General features: G+C 37.2%; 1 protein-coding gene across 1 annotated transcript; it reads left to right on the forward strand.

Annotated features, from left to right (window-relative positions):
- The first annotated feature begins 290 nt into the window (after nucleotides 1–290).
- On the forward strand, nucleotides 291–2,525 carry LOC125469793 (expansin-A3-like). Its single transcript, XM_048567639.1, has 2 exons — nucleotides 291–525; nucleotides 1,897–2,525. The coding sequence occupies exons 1-2, from the start codon at nucleotides 291–293 to the stop codon at nucleotides 2,523–2,525; spliced, it is 864 nt and encodes a 287-aa protein (XP_048423596.1).
- The last annotated feature ends 8,588 nt before the right edge of the window (nucleotides 2,526–11,113 follow it).

Here is an 11,113-nt window from a genome sequence, read left to right on the forward strand (position 1 = left end):
AGGAAGCTAAATAGAAACTTTCACATGATCTTTGCTGAATTTGTTAATTTATAGAAATTACTATATCTTCGTATCAACTAAATATTATCTTTGTTAAATTTTAGGAGCATTGTAACCACCCTAATCATTTACATCCTTCCAAATTCAAGTTAACTGAAATAACCGCAAGGTTGCAAAATAGACATGCCTAAATTCTAGAACCATATAAATCCTTGCAGCACAAGAATCTACAGCAAACCAAATTATTAGTTGCAAAATAAAAATTTCTACACACCGATACCCAAATAGATATGGCATATGAAGTGCCCTTGCAGGCCCTTTTAGGGTTAGCGACATTGATTTTTCTTCCTCTGGTGGCTGATGTTGTCCATGCAAGCACTGCATGGAGACTTGCAGCTAAATTATCGGAGGACGATGGACATGACATTCATACGGTTGGCCGCACCCACAACCGGCCAAGGTTCGGCGGTGGCCCTTGGAAGCATGCTCATGCCACATTCTATGAAGGCGGCCCGGGAACCTTTGGTATGAATTAATGCTACTTCTATATTGTACATTAACAAGCTTCTAGGATTCAATGACCATCTTCCGGTGAAATTAAAAAAAAAAAAAAAAAGAAACCTTGTTTAAAGGGATCGATTATATACCAACTAGGTCTTACCTAGTGGTTTTTTTTTCTCTTCTTACCAGTCAATGTTTTAAAAAACTAGCATTGATTAGCCTAGATGACTTTTTGGGCGACTATATAAAGAAACACCTATATACGTCAATCAGGAATGGGCTATAAACTAACTTAGGCGTTGGGAGACAGCGCCTAAGTACTTGAGGTGTTTTTAAAGCGCCACCTAGGTGTTTGATTTTTTAATTTATTTTAAAACAACCCAAACCCAAATCGAAATCGTTTTTGGGCACGGCTTTTATAAACTAAAACTCTTCTATCTTCTCCCACCTTTCTTTACTTCAAAATTTCAAGTCTCAAGCCAACGGTGCCAACCTCCAATCTCACCCGGCAACCTTCCACAAGTTCACAACAAATTTGTAATTTTAAATTTAAGGTTAGAGTTTCTCACCTACATTGAGGTTTATGAAAAATTAATAATTTATGCTCCTACCTAGGATAGGTAATCCATGAAGGGCTTGCCTTCACCTTCATCTTTTAAAACATTGTTCCCAATTTTAGAAAACATTTATAAGTTTGAATCCCACTTCCTATTGATGATAAATTAAAATTTAGAGAGAAATTTCAATCACAACATCTAGGTTCTCAAATAACAGGCATGAGACCACATTTCAAATCGCGGCCATATTTCAGCCAAAACGCAAAGTTAGACAAGCATTTATATTTACAACTCGATCCCAATTTGAGTATGTATTAAAGATGGGGAGTTTTAACGAAAAATGTACTGTACTGTTCACTTTAACAAAAAACCACATTTTTACACTAAAAAGTCAATCCTGATACTATTCATTTTACCCTTTATTTTGTCTTTATAATTAATACTCAAAATTTTCAAGCTCTTTTTATTAGTTTTCCTTTAAAGATGTGATCAGTTGCTTGTAGTGAGCTTTAAGAATAACAGATGTAAATATTTTCCATATTCGAAGCAAGTTGGATTCTGTAATTTTGCTTTTGATCCAGTCGCCGTCAAAAGGATCTTGTATTTTATGCAGACAGTAGAGATCAAGAATGGAACTTGCAGAGTTCAAATTCTTGCCTTCCAAAAATTCACGATGTCAATTTCATACGAGCCGTGGGACGCTCCTAGGACATATTATTTACGATCCAATCACATCATTATCACACGAACTAGTCATTTTTTTTTTTTTTCATCTCACTTGGTTGTTTTGAAATAAATTAGAACAAGATAGTAGTATTTTGATGATGACTACGTGCAGGAGGAGCTTGTGGTTATGAGGATGTGATAAAAGAAGGGTATGGCCTGGACACAGCAGCGTTGAGCGAGGCTTTATTCAACAAAGGGCTGTCTTGTGGAGCATGCTATGAAATCAAATGCGTCGACAACCCTCAGTGGTGCAAGCCAGGACAGCCAACTCTTGCCGTCACGGCAACCAACAACTGCCCCCCCAATTGGAACCAGCCAAGTGACAATGGAGGGTGGTGCAACCCTCCTCGTGAGCATTTTGATATAGCCAAACCTTCGTTCATCAAAATTGCCGAGTACAAGGCCGGCATTGTTCCGGTCATGTACCGCAGGGTTCCATGCCTGAAGACAGGAGGAATTAAATTCACAATAACTGGGAATCCATATTTCAACCAAGTGTTGGTGTGGAATGTGGGAGGAGCCGGAGATGTGACCGGAATGCAAGTGAAGGGCAGCAAGAAGCTCATATGGACAACGATGAAGCAGCTATGGGGTCAGAAGTGGGAAACTGACGCCAAGATGATTGGCGAGTCATTGACCTTCCGAGTCAGAGCGAGTGATGGTAGATACTCAACCTCATGGCATGTTGCTCCAAGCAATTGGCAGTTTGGCCAAACCTTCGTAGGCAAGAATTTCAGGTAGACATAAACTTGTAAATAATGTTAATGTTTGATTTATGGGAAGTGATTTTCACACACCCTCCCTCTTTAGCTTTCCACACATTTTTCTTTATTTATAGTCATTAAATTGAATAAATCAAACAAAATCAACATCCATAATTAAACAGAAGTGTGTAAGAAGCTAAAGACGATGTGTGAAAATCATTTTCCTTATTTTTTATTATGTAAAATTATAAATATTTGCTTTGTCGGAGATTTACCTTTCATCGTGTAAAAGAGATTGAAATGTTCCATGTGTATATATATGTATATATATATATATATATATTTTTTTTTTTTTACAAACTGTTCCATGTAAAGTATAATTCACCTATTGTTTTATATGGTCAACATTTCCTTCAATCTTGGCAAATTTGTGGTTTCGTGTTATAATATTTCTGATAGCGAGGTTTTTATATCCACATTAGTTTTCGGCAAAAGTTTCGTCATAACGGATGTGTGCAGTGAAATCCAAGATTTCATAGAGAGGAAAAGACAAAATTTCAAATTAAAATTGGTCTTGTGACATGGCAAAAGAAATGTGGAAACAATAATGTTACTCTTTCCATCAAATTATCATAATATAACATGTGATGTGTCCAGGGCACGTTAAAACCCTAACATCTTACACCACATTGTCATTACACTTAAAACCTAACCTCTTACACCACATTATTTTAAAAAATAACATTATTACCATCAAACTTTCTTGTAATATGTGTCAATTAATTTTTTAAAAGTTATAATCAAACTTTATTTTTCTCTACACCATTGATGCTATTCTTACCTCAAACTTTCATGTAATACACTCATTAATTTATAAAATATATATATTATTTATTCTTCTAGACACACGTTATTCTTGGAGAACAAAATGATCACCCCCACATACCACTTAAAACCCTAACCTCTTACACCACATTGCCATTACCACCACCACTACACCACAATCGCACATTCATCACCACCACTATTATACTTGTCACCAGTACCACCATAACCACAACTCCCACTACATCCTTGTCGATGTTGCCATCATCACAACCATAAACACAACTGTCATCACAACCACAATCGCTGCCATCGTTGTTGTCGTTGCCCTTACCACTATTGTTACCTCTGTAGCCTAGCCACCACACCCTTTTATTGGCACCATCATCACAACCATTGTTCTTGCCACCGTTGGCGTAGTCAGCGCCCACACTATCATGTTTATTTTTGTCATTATACACAATTGAATCACTTTTATATTAAAATTTGCCAAATCTTTTTCAGTGTTGTAAAACGTGGTCTAAGCAGCACCTAGACGCTGGGTGTCGGGCCGTCGCCGCGATTATTTCAAAAATGTTCAGTAAATCGACAAGGGTATTAGGCAGTGCCTAGGCGGGCTTGGCGGCCTAAGGGCTGAGCTAAGCAGCCTTTGCGGCGGTTCTGTTAAAATATTTCGTTTCACTACACCGCGAGGGTAACAAAAGAGAAATTGAGAGAGTGTGAGGGAAGAGTAAACGTGAGAGAGATACATAGAAGGAATCAAAATAACAATGCAATTGTAGGAAAAAAACGAAAATTTTGATCTGGAAGCCCATATTTCTTCGCCGAAGAGGATTTCTTCGCTGTGCTTGAGGAAATTGATTGAACTCATGATTAGGTTTTGGAAAATTATACAGAGCAAGAAGATGGAAATTAGGTGGAAAGATGGGGAATCAGGCGGAGCAATCGAAGAAGAATGGAAGGGAAAGGAAATGAGAAACTTAATTAGGTGGAGAAGATGGGAATTGGGCGGAGCAAACAAAGAAGAATGGAAGGGTGAGGAAACAAGAAACCCCAAAATAAGGGCCTTACCAATTTCCAATGTGTCAAAAGTCACTGCCTTCTGTCAAAAGCCATCCCCTCTGTCAGATTGATTTCCAAGGTGTCAAACGCACTAGGCTTATGAATTATATTTAAAAAAGTTACCTACTCCGTTATTAAACAAATATATTATATATTATTATCTACTCTCTTTTTTCAAATTATGTACTTAAAATTCTTTACATTACCTATATATATGTATATCTCTTCCTTTTTTAAAAAATAACGTGTTACATTACCTATATATGTTTACTGTTTTTTAAATATTGAACCTGTTGGATGGATGTACTTTGTGTATTCTTCTACTTCTATTTTGCATTTTATCATTCTTCTATTATTCATACAAATATAGTTTTTTAAGTGTAAATAAGCATTTATTTAGAAGATATATAATAAATTTACATAAATCCGACTAGGCAGCCTAGGCACCTAGGAACTAGGCCCCTACCCACCGCCCTACTAGCATCTAGCGTTTTTTAGAACCTTCGAACTTGAAGCCATAATACAAAATTGTTCGGACTATAAACCAAAATATGAATAAGTTGGGACTCTAACCCAAAACATGAATAAGTTGGGATTCTAACCCAAAACATGAATAAGTTGGGACTCTAACCCTAAATAATAGTTGAGTTTGAAATTTAACGTACGTCATGACAATATTGTATACGGTCGTACGAGTAAGACGCTAGATGTGAGTACATGCCTACGAAGTAGTGTATAAGATCATAATCCAAAACGATTACCAAATACATGATCATGCCTAGTAGTGAAAGCAGTATCTCAAAGAATCGTTTTTATAAAAATTCATCAGCTAAATCATATTTCCAACAATAAACCAAGTATAGGAATGATCATAATCATATTTAAAGTCATTTATATAGATATGTATATAATGAAAACCATTTTTGAAATCAAATTTCCACTCACCTCCAGCTAGCTCTCGCTTGATAGCCTGGTCTTTACCAATCTTGGTTAACTTTGTAGCTAGATTGAATCATAATAATATCAAGTCCTGAATTCGGAGACCTGATGCACCATTTAATTTTATTTAATCTTATGGCTGCATCTAATTTTCGAGTTAAACTGCTTACGCACTTTATGAACGGATCAAGCCGATTGTAGCTCATCGTCTATAACAGAATTTCAACGTAAGCTACTTGCGTTATTCCCGAAACGAAATGAAATGACAATGGGAAGAATCTGCCCTTTTTCTTTGCACTTCCTTTCCGTTATCGTAAAGCATCTGCATACGCTCAATTCCCACATAGAAGTTCATATTTTCAAAATCCAGAAAAACAATAAATCTGCCAACTATTTAAAATTAACCAACAACTTCCAAAGTCACTTGACAAAAATCACAGCCAAGGTAAATAATTCTTAAAATTAACGGGTTTAGGGCTTTTCTCCGATTTTTATCTCAACGTCTTCAATCCACACTACACCTTAGCTGGTCTAGCCTGCGACTTCCTCTGCGTTTTCACTACGAATAAAGGTCTCTCACATACAAGTCAAAATTCGAATTAAAAGGCTTGACTCTCAAACTTTTCAATAAGAAAAAGCGAAACTTGGAATTTGGAATATCCACTTAGATATTCTGGAAGCCCATCAAGAGAGGAGTAATTTTCCCTCGAGTCGAGACCCAAATTAAGCAAGATTGGCCGGATTAGGCAAAAAATAGCCGGGAACCATCGAATTTCAAGGCTCCAATCTATGCGTACGCTTTGTTTTAACGTGTAGGTGTGATGCCAAATCTAAGAGGGCTCCGATATGAATCAGAGAGCCTCTGATGTTGTGTTATTTCATTGTACAGCCTAAACCCAATCCCTCCATCTAAAACACATACCAGTAGACAATAGATAAAATACACAAAAAAAGAAAGTGATGTCTGCCAGGAAATTAGAAGGATAACCAGGAAAAAAAAAAAACCCAAGATAAATAGAAAAAAGATAAGGAGTTACAAACCGTTTCCGGTAAGAACAACTCCTACAAATTTGGTTCCCTTATAGGTTAATTTTATAAAAAAAACTAACGAAAAGTCCAAAAAAACTTGCCTTTTAATGAAAAACTATTTTTAAAGGTATAATGAATAGTATCAGAAAAAGGTATAAATGTAGTTTTTCATTAAAAGTGAATGGTAACGGGAGTGTTTTGTTAAACCTCCCTTATTTTATAGCCTAATCCAACACATCCTCTTCTCCGTCTCAAAATTCAAAAATCAAAACGCATAAATAGATGCACCCTAGTCAATTGATCATTAATCAAAGATATAAAATGGCTGCACGAATGAATTAAATTACACTCTTTGTTCTCGCCTCAAACAGTGCCCAAAAGTTCACATCATCCCTATCATCGTCTGTATCCCTATCTACGTGCTGGGAATCCTGGTTTTCCACGACCAACATAATTTGACTCCCGTAGAGCCCTGTTAACGACTCGACTCTTCCACCGTGTGCAAACTCAACTCGAGTGGCTCCGAGTTAACCGCCACGTGGGACATGACGCTCGTCGCGGTGAACCCTAATCGCGTGCTTGCCATCTCCTTCGACAGCCTGCAAGTCACCATCTCGTACAAAACGGACACCGGCGAGAAAGGCAGAGACGTCTTGCTCACAACGAAGCCGGTGCCTCCTCCTCCTTCGCCTTTAGATACAGAAACCTCGACCGCTCACAGCTTCAAGATCGAAACGGTGACCGCCTATGTAGTCGATTACGTGGCCAATCAAATCTCCGAAGGGAGAGCTCGTGGATCGGTGAAATTCGTGTTCGGCATGCTAGGTTATTATAGGTACGTCAACACTTCGCGGTGGTATTTGACTAGGCGTAGGTTAGAGTTTGGGGTGTTCTGTTGCTGGGTCGAGTTCGGGTTTTCACCGGGTAATTGGACCGGGACATTGACAACGATGGATGAGTCGAGGGCGGATGATCCGATATCAGTCCATTTCAAGTAGAGATGTGGTTATAACTTATGTTGGTTGCCGTACATTTTGTTAATTAGGGTTTTTTTTCTTTGTTTCTTTCCCTTGTTTATTTATTCTTAAAAAATATGCAGTTAATCCTTGCTTGATTCGTAATGAAAATTATGGTGAAATTGTTCGTGTTTACCTATATCACAGTTTTTTTCCTTAATGTACCTCTATATTAAGCCGTTACCGATCATTTCACCGTCCTTTACCAATCGTTTCGCCGTTCGTTACCAATCGTTTACCATTACCGATTGTAGAAATTCCTTTGTCCCACATCGGCTAGAGGGAAGGAGAAAAAAGCAATTTAAAAAGAATTACTTTACTCTAACTAAGACCGAGGCTTGTTGTGATAAAATCCCACATTTGGCTGATTGGCCAGGTGGTAAAGTGGGGACAATATCGCTGTTGTTAGATTGGGCCCTCAGTCCGTTGACCTGAAAAATTCTACACTGATTGTTTTTGTTCGCGGTGACCGATCGTTTTTGTTTTGCATCATTTTCGTTTTGCCCACCAAGAGTTTATGCAACGGGTATTTTTTGCTATACTCCCTAAAACTCGATTTAATCTCATTTGAGCTTTTGAAAAAAAAATTTCACCCCTTTACACCTTGTAATTCTTCCTTTGGAGAATAGAAAACTTCCTCGACAAGTTCAAGGTTGGTTATATACATCCAATCCTCACATGCATTTTCTCAAACCAAGAGAAAGAAAAGTGAGAGAATGAGAGCACTCTTTTTTATAGTGAAGATTACTCATCCTTAGAGTTAAAAGATTGAGTTTTAGTTTTCAATGAGAGAAGACTAAACACCACCACCAAAACTGGCCACCAGCCTCCTCTTGAGCAAGAGTGCTCTAGCTTATCACTCTTACTCATCATCGATCCATACCTTAATTTTAAGATGGATTACAGCGGTTTGATCCTCATGAAGATGTGTACGTGGGCAATCTACTCATCCAATTGTTAGATACGGCCAACAAATATTCAAAGGGTGTTTGACACACCCTAACCCGATTAGCAGTCAAACAAGATGTGCCAGCCATCACAAAAGTAGTGACGAAGCCATAGGTAAAGATTAAAAACTGTGTGACAATTAGAACCAAGGAGCTCAATTTATTAAAACAACTAAAATTATCTTGCAAGGAAAGTCAAACTACAAATAACCTCCCCCTGGAGACTCTGTAAGGTTTTTCTCTTTTATTACATGTCACATGAGTTAAGTGCATATAGTCAGGGGCGGATCTATTGAGGGACCTGGGTGGTCTCGGGACCACCCAGAAGCTCAGATAATTGGCTGTGAGGACTTCCAAGGGCCACCCAAGTTTGGGCAGTAGTGGAGTGGAAAAGCAGCGGCTGCACAAATATTCTGGCTTTCTGCCAAACTAGAAGAAGAGAAAAAGAAGACTATTTACTTTTTAAATGGCATCTTAGGTCATGACGTCACGTTGAGTATTAAGTAAAATGGTGAGTATTGATGTATTGTTTGAGAACACCATCCTAGGTCATGTTGGAGGCTGAGAGCCTCACCATTTTTTATTAAAACCAAAAAAAAAAAAAAAGAAAAGAAAAACACATAACAAAAAAAAAACACAAAACAAAAAGAGTTCAATTTTCAAACAATTCCACTCCATCCAAATTAACTCCCTAGTCCCTAATCCCTGTTCCCTAATATTCCCACCCCACCCAACCGAAGGCTACCATCTCTTCTCCGTTCTCTTCTTCAGCCTTCACATACATTTTATGATTAACTTGATATATATTCATTCAATGCATTTAAGAAGTGACTTTTCTCAATTGTAAGGGATTAGTGATCTTACTAAAAAAGGGTAAAAAAAGGGTTGCATCAAATTGTTGTCTATATTAAGATTAAGAATAAAAGGTTGTCATTGATCGTTTAATGTTTCAATGTTATTTTCATCTAATTTTTTTATCTTTATATTATGACCACCCGATGTTAAAATCATGGATCCGCCACTGCATATAGCAGTAGTAAATCTAACAATATTCGCAATAGTGATGTTTAACTATAACCGTAAGTTCGGTTATTTATTAGTACAATTAGATAAACATTTATTTGGTGAAGTGTGAGTGGACCATAAACATTTTTCTAGTAAAAAAATTTCAATTGACTAACCCCCATTTTTGAAAACTCATAGTTTAAAACTACATAATTGTTTCTACCATAATATAGAAAATACAGTCGGTCATAAATAAAAAATCATACCTGATAATAGTGGCAAATCTAGGATTGAACCTTAGGGGCCTCAGTGTTAAATACAAATGTTCTCTATAAGAACAGAGTGCGAGTACGCAAAAAAAAAAAAAAAAAAATCAGTTTATTCGCTGAAGCATTTCATCGAACACTTGATTGGCTTGTTGTCATCAGCTAAACTATGTTGCACACATGTCAACATATATTGGCATATGCCAAAGCAATCTAATGAGTGATATATATAAAGAGAATTTATCGAGTGCTACTGAAGCAACCTGTCAAGATTTGCCTAATATGCATTACATTAAACATTTAGTAAGAACAAAAGAGATATGTACCAAACATTTGGTCTCTATTCCCATCCACCCTTGTCTGAGGAACTGCAATACATTACTAGCATCTACTAGTGCAAATACATGCACATGTCTCTACAGGGTGTCTACTCGTGTATCTAGCATTTACTAGAAATATTAAAACATTTAATTATCCTACGTTGTAGATAGATCTATACTCAATAAATGACAACCATTTGGTGAAAATAAATCACAATATAAATATAAATCAATTAAGTGTCATGTACTCATCATGATTTCAAATCTAGTCTCGTTCAAGACCTTACCAAAAACATGCAAGTTTAACAAAATATGTTCATCAAAACATTTGGAAAGGGATCCAGTCACAGAAACTTGGATCGTTCTTCCACAACATGTGCCTTCCTTTCGTTATGATTAGTTGAGCTTGCACCTTTAATATTACCTTTAGTCACTTTACTAAACAAATAAGGTTTTTCTAAGTGTAAACTCGTTTATTTCCTCCGATTTGTGAAAATGTAGTACCTCACATGATTCGGGACATGGAAGGACATTAGGGTAGGTCTTGAGTCCCCACACACCGACGTACGGATGTCATGCACAGTCACACGCCACCTTGTCGCCAGTGAACGCATCGCCGTTGTCGTCGCTGTCGCTTGGGAATGTGCCATTAGGTTTCAATGTGATACATCTTTATTTTTCCATTTTCCTTGTTATGCAGGAAGGATGATCAGCACATGAACATCTTAATATGGCTTCCCCTTACTATTTCTTTTACAAACCCGACATACCAAAAATGGCATTTCGCACACATGATGGACATTTTGAATTCTTAGTGATGCCTTTGGAGCTCTGCAATGCCCCTTCCACATTTCAAACCATAATGAATTCCATCTTCAAGCCTTTTCTACGTAAATTTGTTCTAGTCTTTTTTTTTTTTTTTATGATATACTCATCTTCAGTCCGGATTTATATATGCACCTGAAACATTTTACCTCTGTGTTTGATGTTCTACGATATCACGGCTTGAAGGTCAAAGCCTCTAAGTGCTCTGGGCAATCTATGGTGGCATGCCGCATACCTCGACCATATCATCTTGAATACCTATTGGGTTCCACGAATACAGCACAGATGCCTTGTCTAGGTGACATGAGTGTTTGGTTCTTATGGGTCTTTCCCAGCCTATTTTTTTTGCAGTAAATCTAAGATCTAAGCAGAATATGCAAAGAATACAGAG

The sequence above is a fragment of a genome, unplaced genomic scaffold, assembly GCF_019419815.1.
Source record: "Pyrus x bretschneideri cultivar Hongxiangsu unplaced genomic scaffold, Pyrus_bretschneideri_v1 Contig45, whole genome shotgun sequence".
In the NCBI taxonomy this organism is placed as follows: domain Eukaryota; kingdom Viridiplantae; phylum Streptophyta; class Magnoliopsida; order Rosales; family Rosaceae; genus Pyrus; species Pyrus x bretschneideri.

Coding starts and splice junctions, on each gene's coding strand:
- LOC125469793 (XM_048567639.1), top strand. CDS start 291: ATGGCATATGAAGTGCCCTTGCAGGCCCTTTTAGGGTTAGCGACATTG. Junction 526..1,896: donor AGGCGGCCCGGGAACCTTTG/GTATGAATTAAT, acceptor GACTACGTGCAG/GAGGAGCTTGTGGTTATGAG.